Source organism: Anolis sagrei, chromosome Y (genome assembly GCF_037176765.1).
Source record: "Anolis sagrei isolate rAnoSag1 chromosome Y, rAnoSag1.mat, whole genome shotgun sequence".
Lineage (NCBI taxonomy): Eukaryota > Metazoa > Chordata > Lepidosauria > Squamata > Dactyloidae > Anolis > Anolis sagrei.
In genome coordinates, this window is record NC_090035.1 from 14,649,100 (window position 1) to 14,672,031 (window position 22,932).

Genomic DNA, 22,932 nt, shown 5'->3' on the forward strand with positions numbered 1-22,932 from the left:
AAAAGTGTTCTTGCCATACATCAAGGGAACCACTGACCACATAGGGAAGCACACACTGCACTTACCCTAAAATCCGACATACCACCTGTCACATCAGCACTTTTAATTACATTTGGCCCAGCCCAGTTTTATTGTGTTTGGTGTATTGTTTTATTGCTCTGTTGTTTTTGATATTGCTTTAATTGTTTTGATTTGCTTTGAGTTGTGTATTTGTTATGCTATGTTTTTGAGGCCTTGGCCTTTGTAAGCCGCATTGAGTCCTTCGGGAGATGCTGTTGTTGTTCATTCGTTCAGTCGTCTCCGACTCTTCGTGACCTCATGGACCAGCCCACGCCAGAACTCTCTGTCGGCCGTCACCACCCCCAGCTCCTTCAAGGTCAGTCCAGTCACTTCAAGGATGCCATCCATCCATCTTGCCCTTGGTCGGCCCCTCTTCCTTTTTCCTTCCACTTTCCAGCATAATTGTCTTTTCTAGGCTTTGCTGTCTCCTCATGATGTGGCCAAAGTACTTCAACTTTGTCTCTAGTATCCTTCTCTCCAATGAGCAGTCGGGCTTCACCTCCTGGAGGATGGACTGGTTGGATCTTCTCGCAGTCCAAGGCACTCTCAGAACTTTCCTCCAGCACCACAGCTCAAAAGCATCTATCGGGAGATGCTAGCGGGGTACAAATAAAGTTAATCTATCTATCTATCTATCTATCTATCTATCTATCTATCGATATAAATGCTCTGATCAGAATGAGTACCTTAAAAACAAAAGAACCAATGAACGAAATCACACCAAATTTGGCAACAAAACATCACACAGCACACGGAGTGACCATCACTCAAAAAATTATGATTTTGTCGTTTGGGAGTTGTAGTTGCTGGGATTTATAGTTCACCTATAATCAAACAGTATTCTGAACCCCACAAACGATGGAATTGAACCAATCTTGGCACACAGTTTTCCCATGACCAACAGAACATACTGGAAGTGTTTGGTGGGCATTGACCTTTGGTTTTGGAGTTGTAGTTCACCTACATCCAGAGATCACTGTGGACTCAAACAATGATGGATCTGGACCAAACTCTAAAAGAATACTCCATATGCCCAAATGTGAACACTGGTGGAGATTGAGGAAAATAGAATCTTGACATTTGGAAGTTGTAGTTGCTGGGATTTATAGTTCACCTACAATCAAAGAGCATTCTGAACCCCACCAACGAAGGAATTGAACCAAACTTGCCACACAGTTCTCCCATGACCAACAGAAAATACTGGAAGGGTTTGGTGGGCAGTGTCCTTTGCTTTTGGAGTTGTAGTTTACCTACATACAGAGATCACTGTGGACTCAAACAATGATGGATCTGGACCAAAATTGGCACGAATATTCAGTGTGCCCAAATGTGAACACTGGTGGAGTTTGGGAGTTGTAGTTGCTGGAATTTATAGTTCACCTACAATCACAGAGCATTCTGAACCCCACCAATGATAGAATTGGGCCAAACCTCCCACAAAGACCCCCCATGTGGGCCACAGCAACGCATGGCAGGGGACAGCTAGTAATAATAATAATAATAATAATAATGAGGAAACACAACATATTTATTTATTTATTTACTGTATTTGTATACCGCCTTTCTCAGCCTATCGGTGACTCAAGGCGGTTACATACAAACTATCTACAGACCCACCAAGAAAATCCAACAAATGCTACGTTCAGCAAAGGACAAGAGGGATCCTCTCACCTCTGCAGGAGTCTACCGTATACCATGCAGCTGTGGAGAAGTCTACATAGGGACCACCAAACTCAGCGCCCAGACACGCATCAAGGAACATGAAAGGCACTGCAGACTACTTCAACCAGAGAAGTCAGCCATAGCAGAGCACCTGATGAACCAGCCTGGACACAGCATATTATTTGAGAACACAGAAATGCTGGACCACTCGCACAACCACCATGTCAGACTACACAGAGAAGCCATTGAAATCCACAAGCATGTGGACAATTTCAACAGAAAGGAGGAGACCATGAAAATGAACAAAATCTGGCTACCAGTATTTAAAAAAACTCTAATATTAAAACTGCAAAACAACAGAGGGAAAACAATCGGGGACATCTAATCACCTCTCAACAAAATATTGCTCCAGGCACTTCCAGGCTATCAAATGCTAATCAAGGTGGTCAGTTGAAACATTCACACCTAGCTCCAGCAGACAAAAGTCCTTTTTCCCACCCTGGTCTTTCCACAGATATATAAACCCATTTTCCTAGTTGCAACAGACCTCACAACCTCTGAGGATGCTTGCCATAGATGCAGGCGAAAGGTCAGGAGAGAATGCCTCTAGAACATGGCCATATAACCCGAAAAAACCTACAACAACCCAATTATATATTTATATTATGCATAATATTACTAATAATATTACAGTATAACGATGTACAATATAGTAATATTTAATACTGATACTGTACTATGCTAATAATATATTATATGTATATATATCTTGTAAGCCGCTCTGAATTCCCTTTGGGGTGAGAAGGGCGGCACATAAATATCATAAATAAATAAATAGATACAGACAGTCCCCATTATTAAGGTGAATTGGAGCTGCATGCAGGTGACCACCAAATACAATCAATTACATAGAAAAAATATCACATATCAAAAGCTTACACCAAACACAGAAGTGGAGTGGACAGGTAGTAACAGAATGTCAGTCACAACTCATGATTGAAAGCTGACTGGGGCGGCCTTAATGTCTAACTAAACATCAAGGGAGTGCCAAGAGAATACATCTCATCCTGGAGTTACAGACAGGAGGCGTTCTGTAAGCTTGTTCATAAGTTGAGTTTGTGTGTAAGTCAGAACACAGACTTTTTAAGTGTGACTCCAGTCATACATACATACATACATACATACATATATAAGAAAGCTTTGGACACAGCATATTTATTTATTTGTTCTATTTATGCCCCCCCTTCTCAAGGAAAGCGCCTGAGGCTGTTAGGAATGGTGGGAGTTGGAATACAAAACACCTGAAAGGTCCAAATTGGTCCAGGCCTGCGCTAAAGTCTTCAGGGAAAGTCAGGGAGGACCTGCATTAAATGCCCCTGCCTCTCCAGTGACCTTTAGTCATCATAATATTATATCAGCAACATGAATGTATTGCCCACCTCTCTCTGCAGCTTGAGGCAGGATACATTATTAATGTTCAATGTATTGTCGAAGGCTTTCATGGCTGGAATCACTGGGTTGTTGTAGGTTTTTCGGGCTATATGGCCATGGTCTAGAGGCATTCTCTCCTGACGTTTCGCCTGCATCTATGGCAAGCATCCTCAGAGGTAGTCTGAGGATGCTTGCCATAGATGCAGGCGAAACGTCAGGAGATGATGCCTCTAGACCATGGCCATATAGCCCGAAAAAACCTACAACAACCCATTATTAATGTTGTTGTTTATTCATTCAGTCACTTCCGACTCTTCTTGAACAACATTATTAGTACAAGAAACAAAACACTATAAAAACACATACAAGGAGACACACAGAATTAAAACATATGGTCAAATGCAGTGCTGGCTCTCCCTCTGGCCCAGGCATGAGCAAACTTCAGCCCTCCAGGTGTTTTGGACTTCAACTCCCATAATTCCTAACAAAGCTGAATTCTATATAATTACTATATAACTATATATAGTTATATATAACTATATATATAGTTATATATAACTATATAACTACTACTATTATAATTATTTTTTGATACACAACAAGATTAGTGCACAGCAAACAAGATCGCTATGCTGGCTTTTGTAGTCAATCACACGTCGGACACTTCTCAAGTGTCTAGGACTGTGTGATGTATTGGTGAATGATGCGTGCAGATCCCAGTAGGGTGGCCTTTTGCAGCTGACCGATGGTAATTTTGTCAGCACCGATTGTTTTTAAGTTCAGGCCAAGGTCTTTAGGCACTGTAACCAGTGTGCCGATCACCACTGGGACCACCTTTACTGGCTTGTGCAGGAATTGTGGGAGTTGGAAGTCCAAAACACCTGGAGGGCCGAAGTTTGGATGCCTGCTTGTATCACATTCCCCCCAGTGCATCCCCATCTTTTGCCACCTCTGGCCAACAAGGCCCTGGAGGGAGGGAAGGCAGCCCCTCCCTGTCCAGCTGGGTGCAGATAAGGCTCTCCTTTGGTGCCTTGCCTTTGGGGAGATAGCAGGAAGGGAGGGGCCATGGAGGGAGGGAGCAGACCTCCCCCCTTTGGCTCTGTGCCCCTGCCCTGCTCTGGACCCAGAGTGAGATAAGAGGGGTGCGCCCCGGAGAGGAGGACTATAAAAGCAGCCGCCCCTTTGAGACCCAGCTTCGAGCCCTGCTGCCACTGATCCTGAAAGTCAGTCATCCTTGAGAGGAAAAGCCAGAGAAGATGGTGCTGACTGCCGAAGACCGCAAAGTGCTGACCGCCACCTGGGGCAAGGTGTCCGGGCACCTGGACGAAATTGGCGGGGAAGCCCTCAACAGGTGAATGGAGGGGGAAAAAGGGAATCATGGGGGGGGGGATTAAGAAGAGCCCAGGACCCCCACTTCTTCCAGCCCTCTCTAAAGCCTCCCTCTTTCTTCCTTGCTTTCTTCCTTTCCTTTCTGGCTCCCTTCTGCCTTTGGTGCAGGATGTTCATGTGTTACCCATCAACCAAGACCTACTTTCCACACTTTGACCTGAGCCCGGGTTCCAAGGACATCCAAATGCACGGCCAGAAGGTGGCCAAAGCCCTGGACATGGCACTCCACCACCTGGACAATGTCCGCGGCACCCTGTCCGACCTCAGCGACCTCCACGCCTACAACCTGCGTGTGGATCCTGTCAACTTCAAGGCAAGACCCGCTGGGAGGGAAGGACCAAGGGGGGCGGGCGGGTTGAGGAAGGGGTTCTCTTCTCCCACTGACCCCTGCCTCCTCCTTTCTCTCTTTCTGTAGCTGCTGATCAAGTGCTTCCACGTGGTTCTGGCCACTCACCTGCGCGGAGAGTACACCTGCTTGGTCTATCGGGCTTGTGACAAGTTCTTCTTCCTGATGGCCGAGATCCTGGGCGAGAAGTACAGATGAGCAGCCAAAGGAGGACGAAGACACCCCCTCTCTCTTCTTCAGAGACTCCTCTTCTTCTTCAACTAGCATTTCCCCTCCCCAGCATCCGCAATAAAAACAAGGCCTTTGCTGCCACCTGCCTAAAGCTGTCTGAGCCTATCTTTTTTGAAGGAGAGTGGGGTCCTCTGTTTTGCGGGGGGACCCCCATTTCACACATGGATTTCTTCCAAAACCAGCATTCTTTGCTAGAGAAATGGAGGGTTGCTTTGCAGTGGTTCTCAACCTGTGGGTCCCCAGGTGCTTTGGCCTTCAACTCCCAGAAATCCCACTCAGTTTATCAGCTGTTAGGATTTCAGGGTGTTGAAGGCAGTGGTTCTCAACCTGTGGGTCCCCAAATGTTTTAACATCTGGGGACCCACAGGTTGAGAACCGCTGCTTTAGGGGGCAATGGACAGGAAGGAGCTGCAGGGCTTGGGGGGGGGGGGGAGAGAAAGGGGGGACAAGGGGGGGAGGCAGAAGAAGCCCCAACACTGAAGTCTTTTTGCCTTAAAAACCCAATAAATAAGGGGGCACAGGAGAGTCACAAGGCCAGGCAGCGAGTGAAAACAAAGGACTTTATTCCAACCATGCCATAGTATTCAATATAAACATAATGGGGAGGGTACCTTTTGGGAGAGCCCCTTTTTCCATGTTTCGTCAAGGGAATGGGGGGGGGGGGCTCTCTATCGGGAATAGGCTGCCTCCACTTCCTCCTGGAGGACTTGGAAGAACTTCTCCCAAGAGATCCTCTTCTCTGGGGTGAAGCTTCTCCCCAAGAGGTCATCGAAGGTGCAGAGTATGGCCTGGAACAGGAACTGAGGGGAGGGAGAGAGGGAAAGAAGGGGACGTTTAGCGTCCGGGGAGGGGTCTGCCCCCACCCAGTCTCCCTCCCCCCTTCCGTCTCGCTATGGGGATACCTGGAACATCCCAGAAGGCACTTGGTGGATGTTCTTGTGGTTGTCCACCAGCCGTTGCAGCAAGACGCAGGCCTGTTGCCAGTTCTCCATGTTCTCGATCAACTGGCTGAAGGCCACCATGATCCTTCGGCCATGGTTGGCTACCTGGGGATGTCCCGACAGGTCCCCCTCTGTGGGGATCGTCTTGAAGTACTGTTTGCTGACGGGGTAGTCGGTGAAGAACCTGTGGCAGATGGGGCAGACGTTAAATGGGGGGAGGGGGGAGGCATCTTCCTAGTCAGTACCATTGGCAACGGAGAACCCTTCTTGCCTGATGATGACCAGCCGTCCGTTCTCCTCCGGATTCTCATAGGCTGCAGTCCAGACCTCTCGGATGTTCCGCCGGTCCAAGTCGGTCATCTTCCCTGCCTTGGGGTCTGATGGAGGAGTCCTAGGGAGGGGACAAACTGCCCATCAGACCTGTGGAGAAGGACCTGAGCAAAAGCAGGTGGCCCTGGCCATTGGGAGGCAGCATAGCCTCACCTAAAAGCAGTGCTGGGTTGAGGGCTCTGTACTAGTCATGAGGCCCCTCACCTGGGCCTTGAAGGAAAGCAGCCAGGTAGGCCTACACTGCCTGCAACTCTATCCTGGTGCCTGGAATCGCTCCAAAACAAAACACCTTCACATTTATAACTGTACCACCTCAGCAACATCCATCTTCCTACCGCTGTGCAATAGTGTTCTAACCTATTGCATTTGCATATGGTTTGCTAATTGCACAACAGCAGAGAGGAAGATGCCCCAGAGCAGGCCTGGGCCAACTTGGGCCCTCCAGGTGTTTTGGACTTCAACTCCCACCATTCCTAACAGCCTCAGTCCCCTTCCTTTTCCCCCTCAGCTGCTTAAGCCCAAGGAACTCCGTTGACTCTGGGAAATTGACGCTTCTGTTTATGTTATGTCTGATGAAACAGGTTGTTTAAATTTTATTCCAATTTGCTAAGTTATAATTTGTTTTTATATGCTGTGGAGTTTATTTTTTTATTGTGAGTCTATTAGACTACAGGGAGCTCTGGCATGGGCTGGTCCGTAAGGTTATGAAGACTTGGAAGTGACTGAATGAATAAACAATAACAACAAATTTGTTGTTATGTTCAGGCATTGAATGTTTACCTTTTTGTAACTGGAATCCGCCCAGAGTCCCTTGGGGGTGATAGGACAGAATATATATAAAGTTGTTATTGTTATTATTATTATTATTATTATTATTATTATTATTATCATTATTATGGTTGCAGGGAGCAGCATGAGCTTCCTCTGTTAGCCTCAGCTTCTGCCCACCTAGCAGTTTGAAAACATTCAAATGTGAGTAGATCAATAGGTAGAGCTTCAGTAGGAAGGTAACAGCGCTCCATGCAGTCATGCTGGCCACATGACCTTGGTGGCGTCTATGGACATCGCCAGCTCTTTGGCTTAGAAATGAGATGAGCACCACCCCCCAGAGTCGGACATGACTAGACTTAATGTCAGGGGAAACCTTTACCTTTACTTAGACTCATGTAGCACAGTCTTAACTGCATTGAACGGTATTATATGAGTCTACACCAGTGGTTCCCAGTCTTTTTTTGACCAGCTATTGTCAACTAAACTAAGGGAAAACTGATGGCTGCTGAACTTGCTGACTGAAAGGTTGGCAGTTTGAATCCGAGGAGCAGGGTGAGCTCCTGCTGTTAGCCCCAGCTTCTGCCAATCTAACAGTTTGGAAACATTCAAATGTGAGTAGATCAATAGGTACAGCTTCAGCGGGAAGGTAATGGCACTCTGTGCAATAATGCTGGCCACATGACAGTGGAGGTGTCTACGGACAACGCTGGCTCTTCGGAGATGAGCACCACCCCACAGAGTTTGACAGAAATAGACTTAACGTCAGGGGAAACCTTTACCTTTATTATTATTGTTGTCGTTGTTGTTATTAAGTAGCTGAGGGGGAAAAGACGGGTCCTGAGGCAGTGAAAAATTGTGGGAATTGAAGTCCAAAACACCTAGAGGGTCCAAATCGGTCCATGCCTGCTCAGAGTGCTTTGGACTTCATCTCCCACCATTCCTCACTACCGGTAAAATGGCTGGGATTATATATTGTGTGAATTTGCTTTAGTGTTTTGTTTTGCTACTGTAATTATTTTATTTAATTTAAAAAATAATGACTGTAATTATTTTCTGATATGCGTTCTGTATTTTATTGTGTTGTATTTGGGGGGGGGGGGGGCTTGGCCTCATGTTAGCCACCCCGAGTCCCCGTTTTGGACTTCATTTCCCACCATTCCTCACCGCCGGTAAGATGGCTGGGATTTTATATTGTGTGAATTTGCTTTATAGTTTTGTTTTGCTACTGTAATTATTTTATTTATTTTTTAAAAAATGACTGTAATTATTTTCTGATGTGCATCCTGTATTTTAGGTTCTTGTGGGTTTTTTCGGGCTATAGGGCCATGTTCTAGAGGCATTTCTCCTGACGTTTCGCCTGCATCTATGGCAAGCATCCTCAGAGGTAGTGAGGTCTGTTGGAATTAGGACAATGGGTTTATATATCTGTGGAATGGCTGGGGTGGGGCAAAGAGCTCTTCTCTGCTGGAGCTGGGTGTGAATGTTTCAACTGACCACCTTCATTAGCATTTGAAGGCCTGGCTGAGCCTGTGAAAATCTTATGTTGAGAGGTGTTAAGATGTGCCTGGTTGTTTCCTCTCTGCTGTTTTGCTGTTGTAATTTTAGAGTTTTTTAAATACTGGTAGCCAGATTTTGTTCATTTTCATGGTCTCTTCCTTTCATGGTCTCTTCCATTCTGTATTTTATTGCGTTGTATTGTACTTTTTTGGGCTTGTCTTCATGTTAGCCGCCCTGAGTCCCCATTAGGGAGATGGTGGCTGGGGATAAATAAAGATTACAATTATTATTATTATTATTATTACTGTAATTATTTTCTGATGTGCATTCTGTATTTTATTGTGCTGTATTGTACTATTTTGGGGCTTGGCCTCATGTTAGCCGGGTGGCTGGGTATAAATAAAGATTACAATTATTATTATTATTATTATTATTATTATTATTGTAATTATTTTCTGATGTGCATTCTGTATTTTATTGTCCTGTATTGTACTATTTTGGGGCTTGGCCTCATATTAGCTGGGTGGCTGGGTATAAATAAAGATTACAATTATTATTATTATTATTATTGTAATTATTTTCTGATGTGCATTCTGTATTTTATTGTGTTGTATTGTACTATTTTGGGGCTTGGCCTCATGTTAGCCGGGTGGCTGGGTATAAATCAATATTACAATTATTATTATTATTATTATTATTATTGTATTGTCGAAGGCTTTCATGGCTGGAAACACTCAGTTCTTGTGGGTTTTTTCGGGCTATATGGCCATGTTCTAGAGGCATTTCTCCTGACGTTTCGCCTGCATCTATGGCAAGCATCCTCAGAGGTGAGGTCTGCTGGAACTGGGGAAAAAAGGGGGTTTATATATCTGTGGAATGACCAGGGTGAAAGTTGGGCTAGGTGTGAATCTTTCAACTGACCACCTTGATTAGCATACAATGGGCTGACTGTGCCTGGAGCAAACTCTTCTTGAATGGTGATTAGATGTCCCTGCCTGTTTTTCTCTCTGCTGTTTTTGCTGTTGCAATTTTAGAATTTTTTAATACTGGTAGCCAGATTTTGTTCATTTTCATGGTTTCTTCCTTTCTGTTGAAATTGTCCACATGTTTGTGGATTTCAATGGCTTCTCTGTGTATTATTATTATTATTATTATTATTATTATTATTATTACTGTAATTATTTTCTGATGTGTGTTTTGTATTTTATTGTGCTGTATTGTACTATTTTGGGGCTTGGCCAAAGTGGTAGCCCCCCGGCTGTGGAACGCCCTTCCCATGGACATTAGATCAGCCCCCTCGTTAATGGTGTTTCGAAGAAGACTGAAGACCTGGCTGTTTGAACAGGTGTTTGGATAAACAGTGCTATGAATATAACGAATATAGGAAAACGGAATTACGGATGACGAGTTGGATCACGATTCTAGTTACGACATGTTAACGTGTTGTCTATTGATGTGTAATTACTCAGTATATTACAGTGTTAATTGTTTTTAAATAGTGTATGTTGTATTGAATTCTTGCTCTTGTTGTTAACCGCGTTGAGTCGCCTACGGGCTGAGAAACTGCGGTATACAAATAAAGTAAATAAATAAATAAATAATGTTAGCCGGGTGGCTGGGTATAAATAAAGATTACAATTATTATTATTATTATTATTATTATTACTGTAATTATTTTCTGATGTGCATTCTGTATTTTATTGTGCTGCATTGTACTATTTTGGGGCTTGGCCTCATGTTAGCCGGGTGGCTGGGTATAAATAAAGATTACAATTATTATTATTATTATTATTATTATTACTGTAATTATTTTCTGATGTGCGTTCTGTATTTTATTGTGCTGTATTGTACTATTTTGGGGCTTGGCCTCACGTTAGCCGGGTGGCTGGGTATAAATAAAGATTACAATTATTATTATTATTATTATTATTACTGTAATTATTTTCTGATGTGCGTTCTGTATTTTATTGTGCTGTATTGTACTATTTTGGGGCTTGGCCTCACGTTAGCCGGGTGGCTGGGTATAAATAAAGATTACAATTATTATTATTATTATTATTATTATTACTGTAATTATTTTCTGATGTGCATTCTGTATTTTATTGCGTTGTATTGTACTTTCTTGGGCTTGTCTTCATGTTAGCTGCCCCGAGTCCCCATTGGGGAGATGGTGGCTGGGTATAAATAAAGATTACAATTATTATTATTATTATTATTACTGTAATTATTTTCTGATGTGCATTCTGTATTTTATTGTGCTGCATTGTACTATTTTGGGGCTTGGCCTCATGTTAGCCGGGTGGCTGGGTATAAATAAAGATTACAATTATTATTATTATTATTATTATTATTACTGTAATTATTTTCTGATGTGCATTCTGTATTTTATTGTGCTGCATTGTACTATTTTGGGGCTTGGCCTCATGTTAGCCGGGTGGCTGGGTATAAATAAAGATTACAATTATTATTATTATTATTATTATTATTACTGTAATTATTTTCTGATGTGCGTTCTGTATTTTATTGTGCTGTATTGTACTATTTTGGGGCTTGGCCTCATGTTAGCCGGGTGGCTGGGTATAAATAAAGATTACAATTATTATTATTATTATTATTATTATTACTGTAATTATTTTCTGATGTGCGTTCTGTATTTTATTGTGCTGCATTGTACTATTTTGGGGCTTGGCCTCATGTTAGCCGGGTGGCTGGGTATAAATAAAGATTACAATTATTATTATTATTATTATTATTACTGTAATTATTTTCTGATGTGCGTTCTGTATTTTATTGTGCTGTATTGTACTATTTTGGGGCTTGGCCTCACGTTAGCCGGGTGGCTGGGTATAAATAAAGATTACAATTATTATTATTATTATTATTATTACTGTAATTATTTTCTGATGTGCGTTCTGTATTTTATTGTGCTGCATTGTACTATTTTGGGGCTTGGCCTCATGTTAGCCGGGTGGCTGGGTATAAATAAAGATTACAATTATTATTATTATTATTATTATTATTATTACTGTAATTATTTTCTGATGTGCATTCTGTATTTTATTGTATATTATTATTATTATTATTATTATTATTATTATTATTATTATTATTATTATTATTATTATTATTATTACTACTACTACTACTCCTGGGAGTGGAAGTCCAAAATACCCGGATGCCCGAAGTTGGCCTATGCCTGGACCTGCCTGGCTGGCTGCTGGAGGCGCGGCTGTGCTGGCGAAGCCTGGCCACTAGAGGCGCTGTGCTGCGTGCCAGGCGCCTTTAAATGCCATGCCTTCGGGGGTGGCGCTGTGTGTGTGTGTCTGATATTTTGAGGGTGGGGGGCACTCACCGGGGCTTGGCCCCGCTCCCCGAACCTGCCATGGCCCTTTCCTCGCCGCGGCCAGAACCTTCTGGAATAGGGCATGTCCCGCAGGGTCTCTACTGGTGGCCAACAACAGCCCCGCGAGGCAGGACGGGGAGGGAGGGGGAGGAGGAGGAGGAGGAGGGAGGCCCCCGCCCCGCCCTGCAAACCGCCAACTGCCCTTGGGGCAACCCCGTGACGTCACTGCCCGGCAGGGAGAGAGGAGGGGGGAGGCCAGAGGAGGAGGAAGCAGGGCAGGCATTGACAAGGTCTGCCGGCCGGCGGAGGACTCGGCATGGAGCCCCGCGCCCCCTCCCTCCCGCTCCTCCTCCTCCTCCTCCTCCTCCTCTCCGCCACAGCGCCCGCTACCGAGGAGCAAGGGCAGAAGCGGAGCCGAGGCGGAAGCAACGGAGCCGAGGGTGAGGGGGGGGGGGGTAGAGGGAGGCACCTCGCTGCCCTCTTGTCTGGCCGGTTCTGCCGGACCTTCCTTCCTTCCTTGACTTCCCCTCCAACAAGGCCACCTCACCTTCCTCTTTCCCTCTTCGGGCAGGTGCCAGGGCTAATTTTTGACCCGGGGGGGGGATCCTTGCGGCTCCTACCTGCCTGCCTTCTTTCTTCCCTTCCCTTCTTTCCTTCCTTCCTTTCTCTTCCTTCCTTCACTTCTTTCCTTTCTTCCTTCTTCCCTTCCATTCTTCCCATTCCTTTCTCTTCCTTCCTTCTTTCCTCTTCCTTCATTTCTCTTCCTTCTTTCCTCTCTTCCTTCCTTCCCTTTCTTCCGCCCCCTTTATTTCTCTTCCGTCTTTCCTCTTCCTTCATTTCTCTTCCTTCTTCTCTTCCTTTCTTCCCCTTTCCTTTGTTTCTCTTCCTTCCCTTTCCTTCTTTCCTTAATTCCTTCTTCCCTTCCTTTCTTCCTCTTTCCTCGTTTCTCTTCCTTCCCTTTCCTTCTTTCCTTAATTCCTTCTTCCCTTCCCTTCATTTCTTCCTTCTTTCTCCTTCCTTCCCTTTTCCTTCTCTTCTTTCCTTACTTTTTTCCTCTTCCTTCATTTCTTTTCTATCCTTCTTCCTTCACTTCCTTCTTTCCTTCACTTCCTTCCCTTTCCTTCATTTCTCTTCCTTCTTCCTTTCCTCTTCCTTCATTTCTCTTCCTTCCCTTCCTTCTTTCCTTTCTTCCTTTTTCCCTTCCTTTCTTCCTCTTTTCTTCCTTTCTCTTCCTTCCTCCTTCCTTCCTACTTTCCTTTCTTCCTTCCCCTTCATTTCTCTTCATTCTTTCCTTCTTTCCTTCCTTCATTTCTCTTCCTTCCTTTTTCCTCTTCCTTTATTTCTCTTACTTATCTTCCCTTCTTTGCTTTTTTCCTTCTTCCCTCCCATTCTTCCCCTTCCTTTATTTCTCTTCCTTCTTTCCTCTTCCTTCATTTCTCTTTCTTCCCTTCCTTCTTTCCTTTTTCCTTCTTCGCTTCCTTTCTTCTCCTTTCCTTCATTTCTCTTCCTTCCCTTTCCTTCTTTCCTTCCTTCCCTTTCATTTCTCTTTCTTCTCTTCCCATTATTTCTTCCTTCTTTCCCCTTCCTTTCTTCCCCTTTCCTTCTCTTCTTTCCTAACCTTTTCCCTCTTCCTTCATTTCTCATCTATCCTTCTTCCTTCACTTCCTTCTTTCCTTCCTTCCTTCCCTCTCCTTCATTTCTCTTCCTTCCTTCTTTCCTCTTCCTTCATTTCTCTTCCTTCCCTTCCTTCTTCCCTTTCTTCCTTCTTCCTTTCTTCCTCATTTCTTCCTTTCTCTTCCTTCCTCCTTCCTCCCCTTCCTACCTTTCTTTCTTCCTTCCCCTTCATTTCTCTTCCTTCCCTTTCCTTCTTTCCTTTCTTCCTTCCCTTCATTTCTCTTCCTTCCCTTTCCTTCTTTCCTTTCTTCCTTCCCTTCATTTCTCCTTCTTCCCCCTTCCCTTCTCTTCTTCCCTTACTTTTTTCCTCTTCCTTCATTTCTCTTCTATCCTTCTTCCTTCTTTCCCCTTCCTTCATTTCTCTTCCTTCCTAAGAATCATAGAATCTTAGAGGTGAAAGAGACCTCGTTGGCCATCCAGTCCAACCCCCTTCTGCCAAGAAGCAGGAAGGTTGCATTCAAAGCACCCCTGACAGATGGCCATGCAGCCTACACTACAGTCCAGGGCAGAGACTTCCACTGCTGAACAGCTCTGTCACAGTTAGGGAGTTCACCCTTATGTTCAGGGGGAATCTCCTTCCTTTCCTGTAATTTGAAGCCATTGTTCCATTGTGTCCTAGTCTCCATGGCAGCAGAAAACGAGCCTGCTCCTCCCTATGAATTTCCCTCACATATGTATACATGGTCCTCATTGTGTCTCCTCTCAGCCTTCTCTTTTGCTGGCTAAACATGCCCAGCTCTTTAAACTGCTACTCATAGGGCTTGTTCTCCAGACCCTTGCTCATTTTAGTCGCCCTCCTCTGGAAACATTCCAGCTTAGAGTCAACATCTCCCTTCAACTGCAGTGCCCAGAATGGGACACAGTGGGATTCCAGGTGTGGTCTGAGCAAGGCAGAAGAGAGGGGGAGCATGACTTCCCTAGGCCCCCCGTGGTGGTGCTGCAGGTTAAACCACTGAGCGGCTGAATTTGCTGACTGAAAGGTCAGTGGTTTGAATCCGGGGAGTGGGGTGAGCTCCTACTGTTAGCCCCAGCTTCTGCCAACCTAGCAGTTTGAAAACATGCAAATGTGAGTAGATCAATAGGTACTTCTTCTGCGGAAAGGTAATAGCACTCCATGACCACATGACCTTGGAGGCATCTACGGACAATGCAGGCTCTTTGCTTTAGAAATGAAGATGAGCACTACCACCAGAGTCGAACGCGACTAGACTTTACTAAGACTTCTCTGGATTGTCCTTCATTCCTCTTCCTTCTTTTATTTTCTTTCCTTCCTCTTTCTTCCCTTTCCTTCCTGCCTCTCAGGGCCTTGAGCTCAGCCTGGGAGTGGAGCCTCTTCGGCCTGCCCCCCAAGACCATAAGGAGAGCTCAAGGGGGGCTTTGGGGCTAGGCCTGGGACAGAGAAAGAGAAAGGGGAGGGAAGGAATAATAATAATAATAATAATAATAATAATAATAATAATAATGTTTATTTATACCCCGTTTTTTCTCTCCACCAGGCATTTCATTACCATTAAAATGTGGCCTTGGATGCTCATCTCATGCTATTGTTATAAAGCTGGATTATTATGATGTGTATATACCTCTGGTGGTGCAGTAGGTTAAACCACTAAGCTGCTGAACGGTTGGAGATTTGAATCTGGGGAGCGGGGTGAGCTCCTACTGTTAGCCCCAGCTTCTGCCAACCTAGCAGTTCAAAAACATGTAAATGTGATTTATTTATTTATCATGTCAGGAGCAAACCAAACAGTTGTATTGCATTTTTAACAAACAAACAGTTTGCAAGCTTGGTAGTTGATTAAATGTCCTTTGACCAGTAGCTGGCCACTTGGAGTGCCTCTGATGGGAAGGTAATGGCGCTCCATGCAGTCATGCTGGCCACATCGCCTTGGAGCCGGCTCTTCGGCTTAGAAATGGAGGTGAGCACCACACCCCAGAGTCGGATACGCCTGGACTTCATGTCAGGGGAAAACCTTTACCTTTACTTTATGCCACACTTTTTCTCTCTCTGCAGAAGAAATGAAAAACATTTGATGTTAAAAGCATTTTGATACAATGTTAAACTGACCAATATACAAACACTGAAACAGAATTAAATGTCAATTGTATCTTTAACAATTCAGTTAAAATGCACAAAAAGATGAAGGGCCCAGTGGACTGGGACCAGCCCTGCAGCGCCATGACGCCTTCCTCCCCTTTCCTCCTTCTCTGCTTTCTCTTCCTCTTCTGCTGCAGACCAGGGCCTGGTCTCAGAGTACTTCGCCCAGGCTTCCCAGTCGCTCATGCCTTACAGCTGGTACGGCAACGCCAAGCTCTTCCGCTTCCATGTCCCAGAGGACGCCCTGCTGTTACGGTGGTTGCTGCAGGTCTCCCGTGGGAAGGGCCACCCATGCAGCGATTTGGAGGTCTCTATGTACGTAGAACACCCCCCCCCCTCCCCTATGCATCCTTTTTGTGGGTCCTGCGCCACCAGGGGAGGGTCCTTGGCCCTCCCAGCAGCGGTCGCCACAATTCTTGACCTCACTTGCCCACTCTCCCCTTGCAGCTACGTCCGCTTTGGAGCCCCGCCAGTCATCAACCCGCTGGATACCCAGTTCCCCGCCAATGTGAGCGTGCGTCTGGCCCACCGTCTGAGCCTGAGCCTCTCTGCTTCCCGGCAGAACAGCACCTTCCTCAACCTCACCAATCCTGCCGCAGGCTACTGGTTCCTCGCTGCCCACCTGCCGGAGCCCACCGGGAAGATTCATGTGCAGGTGAGAGCAAGGCTGGGGATCTTGTTCCTCAACCCAGATCTTGTGTTTGGACCCCTGAGGTGGCTCTAACTCTCCCTCCCCGACCCCTCTCCGCAGGGTGTCTCCACTCCGTGCTCCTACATCTTCCAACCTGACATGTTTGTGCTGCGTAAGGTGGACATGCCCGTCCTGCAGCCCAATGTCTCTCTACGCCGAACCATTTGGGCAAACCGACCTCTCCATGCCAAGTAAGTCAGAGGAAAGGCCCGAAAGTACTGCGTGGGTTTCAAGGAGTGGGGGGTGGGAGCAGTATCAGATTTAAGACCCTGTGCTAATTAAGTTATGAAGCCTCTCTCTTGGGCCCTGAAGGAGGCCAGCCCAGTGTGCCTTTTGTGGCACGTTCCCATCAATTCTATCATTATGTCTGAAATCACTCCGAAACAGAATGCCTTCAGATTTAGAATTGCACCACAGAAGCAATATCTATCATAAAAAGGAATCAGGCAGGAAGATGCCCCCCTCCCCCCATCCGGCCAATGGGACCATGTGCTTAAGTATCCCTCAGCACAAGGGTCAGTCCGGCATTACCTGGGAGCCTGGTGCCTGTCTTGAGCTGTCCCCTTGTGCTCTTTCCCAGGGTCTTTGTCCCTGCATACAGTGCCACGCTGCACTTGAAGCTAGGGGCCTGCACTGTAACCGGTTCCTCTGCCCCTTGTGCCGTACGGGTGGTGCTGGGCTCGGTAGTGCTGTCTGGGTCCATCAGCTGGAAGGAGTTTAACTGCACGGGGGCCTGCACCCTCCTCCTCGCCTCGCCCCCCTGGGAGAAGTGGCTGCGTGTCACGGTGGACAGCTTAATTGGCCCCGGGGCCAACATCTCTCTTGAGGTGACTGCCTCCTTCACAGGTGAGTGGGAGGGGGCTGGCCAAAGGAGCGGAGTCTTGCTCTTGCCGGCCCTCCTTCTGGGCATGTGCTAACCCCTGGGGTCGTGGTCACCCTTCCCTTGCAGCCTGCCAGCCAGGGGGGACCAGCTCCTTCCTGAGCTTCTTCCAGAGCCTGAACCGGAGCCAGGAGGTCTCTCAGCCCGGAGGCAGCCCCAGCAATGCTACATTGCCGGCCAATACAGGGGTCCTCGACCCACTTGGCTCCTGCCTGCGGGACCACGCTGTCATCCGGGAGGACCTGGATGTAGTCTCGGTGCGCTTCCGGGTCCTGGGAGACGGCAACATTCCCGTCCAGGCCCAGCTGCCCAGCCTTCTCCTCCTGAATCTCGATTCTGCCGCAGACAGTGGAGGGACCCTGGTGCTGAACCTGCTGCTGAACAAGGTGAGCAGGGACCCTGGTCTGACATGTCCTGTGAGGGCCACTCTGCCTGAGTGCATTTTGGGGGGGGGGGGGGCATTCCAAGCCTGGCTTCTTTTTTCCTTGCAGACTTCCCTGGGCATCAGGAACGCCACTGTCCGGGCCTGCCTGAGTGCTGCCTCCCCGGTCTTGTCGCCAAACACAACAGAAGACTGTGTGACAGGTGAGTGAGTGGCAGATCTACACCCTTCTGCCCGGGGCCCTATGTGTGTGGACCGTCCTGGGGGGGGGGGCAAGGGGCTAGGAGGGAGGCATCAAGAGGCCCATGGCTGCCTGTCTATCTCTCTCTCTCCCCACAGCATTCTTCCAAGGTTATGGACTGAATGTCAGCGCCTCCTCTCTAGAGGCCTCCCTCGCAGTCCCTTACCCAGAGTCTGACAACTGGTTCATTTCCCTCCAGCTCATCTGCCCTGAATCACCAGGGTGAGTCTTGACCTCTACTGGCAGACACCCCAAATCTTGGGTTCAGCCTCTGCCATAGGGCATTGCCTTTGCCTTCCCGAGGAAGGGGTCCTCCTGCTCTTCATCCCTGTCTGTCCCTGTCCTTCTGCTCTTCATCCCTACCAAGGCCAGGCCACCCATAAGCTCTCCCTCACCCCCCTTCATCCCCTCTCATTGCAGGGAATGCCTCCAGGCCAAGGCCCAGCTTGCTGTCCTCGCCTACCTCAGTCCCTGCTTCGACGACTGTGGGATGTATGGTGATTGCAGCCTCTTGAGGCGCCATAGCTACCTCTATGCCGGCTGCAATTGCAAAGCTGGTGAGCACCCTTCCTGCCCCTTTGACTCCACTGCCTTGACCTAGGTGGCTGTCACATTGGCACTCCTGACTGACATTGTCCCTCCTCCTCTCCCTCCCTCCCTTCGTATTGGCAGGTTGGGGTGGCTGGGGCTGCACCGATGCCACCAAAGCCCTGAGCCTTGGGGCCCAGACGCTGGCCATCCTCCTGCTGACGCTCAGCAACCTCTTCTTCTTGCCAGCCATTGTGGTGGCCGTGCGTCGCTACTACTTGGTGGAAGCCTCTGTCTACACCTTCACCATGTTCTTCTCCACAGTAAGTCCTGGCTTCCGCCTTTGGGTGGGAGAAAGGCTTTGGGTGGGAGCAGGCTGGGTGGGGAGCCTGCTGGCTTGGGTCCCAGCATCTGGCTTTGCCTTCTGACCATTTCCTTTTCTTCTCACTTCCGCGGGGACAGTTCTACCATGCCTGTGACCAACCTGGCGTCGTGGTCTTCTGCATCATGGATTACGACACACTGCAGTACTGTGACTTCCTGGGCTCTGTCGTCTCCTTATGGGTGACCATTCTCTGCATGGCCCGGATCAAAACAATACTGAAATATGTACGTCTGCAGGGATGGCGTCAAGGCGGTGGGTGGGGGGCACATGCTGTGATCAGGATCTTGGAACAGGTGCAGAAGGGCTGGCCTCTCCTCACTTTTGGCTGAGCCTTCAGCCTTTGTGTGGGAATGACTCCTCTTTGTGTTGCCTTGCCATTTCAGGTCCTCTGTGTGCTGGGGACCCTCTTTATTGCCATGTCTCTGAACCTGGACCGCAGAGGGGTCTGGAACATGATGGGGCCCAGCCTTGTTGCCCTCACCATCATGACAAGCGCATGGGTAAGTGGCTCAGATCTCAGCTCTATGCTAGACCTGCTTCCTGACTAGCAGCCAGTTCTTGTTTCCTTGAAGTGCTCCCTTTGGCCAAACAAAACTGCAAGAAGAGGCCTGCTGAGTACCGGGAGCAGGGGGTGCAGGGAAATCCTCTCTGGCACTGGCTTATCTGCTTACAGCTCCATGGCCCCCACTACCATCTCCTCTTCTTCCTGTGACAGGTCTTTCGCTGTGTGAACCGGCGCCACTGCTACCCACCCTCCTGTAGGCGGTGGGCCTTCTTCCTCATTCCTGGGGTCAGCCTGGCCATTGTGGGCGGGTCAGTGTATGCCCTGACGGAGACCACGGAGAACTACTACTACACACACAGTCTGTGGCACATGTTGGTGGCCACCAGCCTGGTCTTCCTTCTCCCGCCAGGAGAGAAGCAGCAAGAGTCCTGGTCCTGGTACCGCAAGCTGTTCTGCCGCTACCAGATCTGCCAGAATGACCAGGATGAGATGTACACTGCGACGTGACACCCCGACGTGACACTTTCTTGTCAGTTCCTCCCAGCCTCCTCTCTGTGGCTCAACTTCGCTTTATCCAGGCAGAAGGGCCACCACAGGATCTTTGTCCAGGAGCTCCTCCTGATATGACAAGAGGCTCAGCTCTGGGCTGGTCAACCAGGCCCCGGGCTTGATCGCTTTTTTTTGGGAGCCCTTTAAACACAAGGAAGCACCAGCCTGCCCTTGGGCTCCTCTTCCTCCCAGATGGCCAGCACCTGGACTCTCAGAGCTTTTGGCCCTTGATGCTATTCTCTTTGGGAAAATGGCCAAGTCCCCTGAAGAGCTGCCTGGGAGGGACTGGCTCCTGAAGCCCTGCCTTAAGCCTTGCTTGGGGCCTCTGACCTCGAATGAGAAAAGAAACCTCAGGAAGAGCCTCAGCTGCTGAAGCTCACACAGTTCAATCCGTCACTTTCTCTTTTAGTTCGTTGTGTTGATTTGTTTATTTTTTAAAAGCCACAGAAATGCCCTTGATCTTTATTTTTTTAATGTGTGCTTTTATTTAATTAAAACTGCTGCTTGCACTTATTGTGCCTCTTTGAGGTTTTTAAAAGTGGGTTTACAGTTAAAAGCAATTAAAATGTTTCCCCATTTTGACTCACGGCGGATATACCAGGTATGGGCTAAATTCAGCCCACCCTCCAGCGGCTGAGGGGGAAAAGGAAGGGCCTGAGCCTGTTAGGAATGGTGGAAGTTGAAGTCCAAAATACCAGGAGGGTCGAAGTTTGCCCATGCCTGGTGTGTATGTATCTATATACATCGATATAAATATATACACATACACAGAATGTATGTGTATTGTACCTATTTATTGTCCAGATCACCAGACTGGGCCACAGCAAAGTGTGGCAGGGAACGGCTAGTATCTGTATAGTATCTATATATACACATATTTTGTCTGGTATTGTCCTTTAGCGATACACTTCCACGTTCCTCAGATGATGTCCTAAAAGAAGAACATAAAATGTCAGGTGTCTATGTTTGATTCCTCTCCTTGTTGTGGCCTGCAGTTCCTGCAACCAGGGAAGAAGGGAAGGAAGGGCCCAGTGGCAGGGGTGCCATGATGTTTAGGGGAAAAGGAAAGGGCCTGAGGATGTTAGGAATGGTAGGAATTGAAGTCCAAAACACCTGGAGGGTGAGCCAAAATTGGCCCATGCCTGGGTTGTACTCTCTCAGCCTCAGGGAGGGAAGCCAACCCAGGCATGAGAGATCCCTGTTGCCATGGAGAAACCACTCTAGCTAGGCTCGGCTGTCGGAAATTGGCCGCTAAAGGGGCTGAGGGAAGAAAAGAAAGGGCCTGAGGCTGTTAGGAATTGTAAAAGTTGAAGTCCAAAACACCTGGAGGGCAGGCTGAAGTTGGCCCATGCCTGGGTTATATTCTCTCATCCTCAAGGAGGGAAGCCATTTCTGGGGAATCCCTGTTGCCATAAAGAAACAACTCTAGCTAGGCTTGACTGCTGACACCTGAGGGTGTTAGGAATGGTGGGAGTTGAAGTCCAAAACACCTGGAGGGCGACCCAAAGTTGGCTCGTTGTTGTTCATTCGTTCAGTCGTTTCCGACTCTTTGAGACTTCATGGACCAGTCCACGCCTGAGCTCCCTGTCGGCCGTCACCATCCCCAGCTCCTTCAAGGTCAAGCCTGTCACTTCAAGGATGCCATCCATACATCATGCCCTTGGTCGGCCCCTCTTCCTTTTTCCTTCCATTTCCCCCAGCATCATACTCTTCTCTAAGCTTTCCTTTCTTCTCATGATGTGGCCAAAGTACTTCATCTTGGCCTCTATTATCCTTCCCTCCAGTGAGCAGTCGGGCTTTATTTCCTGGAGGATGGACTGGTTGGATCTTCTCGCGGTCCAAGGCACTCTCAGCACTTTCCTCCAACACGACAGTTCAAAAGCATCGATCTTCCTTCGCTCAGCCTTCCCTAGTTGGCTCATACCTGGGGTAGATTCTCTCATCCCCAGGGAGGAAAGCCATTTCTGGGGGATCCCTGTTGCCATGGAGAAACCACTCTAGCAAGGCTCGGCTGTCAGAAATAGGCCGCTTAAGTGGCTGAGGGAAGAAAAGAAAGGGCCTGAGGCTATTAGGAATGCTGGGAGTCCAAAACACCTGGAGGGCAGGCCAAAGTTTTTTTATTTTTATTTTTCTTTATTGTATTGTTAGCAACTATTTGTAATACATTTATCTTTACTTTACATTGCTTTGGTTTCAATACATTTTTCCTTTCCAGAGGGGACAGACCAAAGTTGGCCCATGCCTGGGTTATATTCTCTCATCCTCAGGGAGGGAAGCAATTTCTGGGGACTCCCTGTTGCCATAAAGAAACAACTCTAGCTAGGCTTGACTGCCGGAAATGGGCCGCTTAAGTGGCTGAGGCTGTTAGGAATTGTAGGAGTTGGAAGTCCAAAACATAGAATCATAGAATGAAAGAGTTGGAAGAGACCTCATGGGCCATCCAGTCCAACCCCCTGCCAAGAAGCAGGAATATTGCATTCAAATCACCCCCGACAGATGGCCATCCAGCCTCTCTTTAAAAGCTTCCAAAGAAGGAGCCTCCACCACACTCCGGGGTGAAGAGTTCCACTGCTGAACGGCTCTCACAGTCAGGAAGTTCTTCCTCATGTTCAGATGGAATCTCCTTTGTTGTAGTTTGAAGCCATTGTTCCTCGTCCTAGTCTCCAAGGAAGCAGAAAACAAGCTTGCTCCCTCCTCCCTGTGGCTTCCTCTCACATATTTATACATGGCTATCATATCTCCTCTCAGCCTTCTCTTCTTCAGGCTAAACATGCCCAGCTCCTTAAGCCACTCCTCATAGGGCTTGTTCTCCAGACCCTTGATCATTTTAGTCGCCCTCCTCTGGACACATTCCAGCTTGTCAATGTTGTTGTTCATTCATTCAGTCGTCTCCGACTCTTCGTGACCTCATGGACCAGCCCGCGCCAGAGCTCCCTGTCGGCCGTCACCACCCCCAGCTCCTTCAAGGTCAAGCCTGTCACTTCAAGGATGCCATCCATCC

General features: G+C 47.5%; 3 protein-coding genes across 3 annotated transcripts; 2 read left to right on the plus strand and 1 right to left on the minus strand.

Annotated features, from left to right (window-relative positions):
* Positions 1 to 4,339: 4,339 nt before the first annotated feature.
* LOC137095411 (hemoglobin subunit alpha-D-like) lies at positions 4,340 to 5,210 on the plus strand. Its single transcript, XM_067462044.1, has 3 exons — positions 4,340 to 4,504; positions 4,651 to 4,855; positions 4,958 to 5,210. The coding sequence occupies exons 1-3, from the start codon at positions 4,410 to 4,412 to the stop codon at positions 5,084 to 5,086; spliced, it is 429 nt and encodes a 142-aa protein (XP_067318145.1). The 5' UTR covers positions 4,340 to 4,409; the 3' UTR covers positions 5,087 to 5,210.
* Positions 5,211 to 5,666: 456 nt separating this feature from the next.
* On the minus strand, positions 5,667 to 7,556 carry LOC137095288 (hemoglobin subunit alpha-D-like). The gene is made up of 4 exons (XM_067461748.1): positions 7,541 to 7,556; positions 6,332 to 6,467; positions 6,022 to 6,244; positions 5,667 to 5,919 (listed from the first exon to the last, which is right to left on the minus strand). The coding sequence occupies exons 1-4, from the start codon at positions 7,554 to 7,556 to the stop codon at positions 5,788 to 5,790; spliced, it is 507 nt and encodes a 168-aa protein (XP_067317849.1). The 3' UTR covers positions 5,667 to 5,787.
* A 4,572-nt stretch (positions 7,557 to 12,128) lies between these two features.
* LOC132782045 (post-GPI attachment to proteins factor 6) lies at positions 12,129 to 20,440 on the plus strand. The gene is made up of 13 exons (XM_060786691.2): positions 12,129 to 12,441; positions 15,908 to 16,085; positions 16,218 to 16,425; positions 16,522 to 16,652; positions 17,042 to 17,307; positions 17,411 to 17,727; positions 17,833 to 17,926; positions 18,063 to 18,186; positions 18,385 to 18,521; positions 18,637 to 18,815; positions 18,955 to 19,101; positions 19,261 to 19,377; positions 19,593 to 20,440. The coding sequence occupies exons 1-13, from the start codon at positions 12,318 to 12,320 to the stop codon at positions 19,887 to 19,889; spliced, it is 2,319 nt and encodes a 772-aa protein (XP_060642674.2). The 5' UTR covers positions 12,129 to 12,317; the 3' UTR covers positions 19,890 to 20,440.
* Positions 20,441 to 22,932: the final 2,492 nt, after the last annotated feature.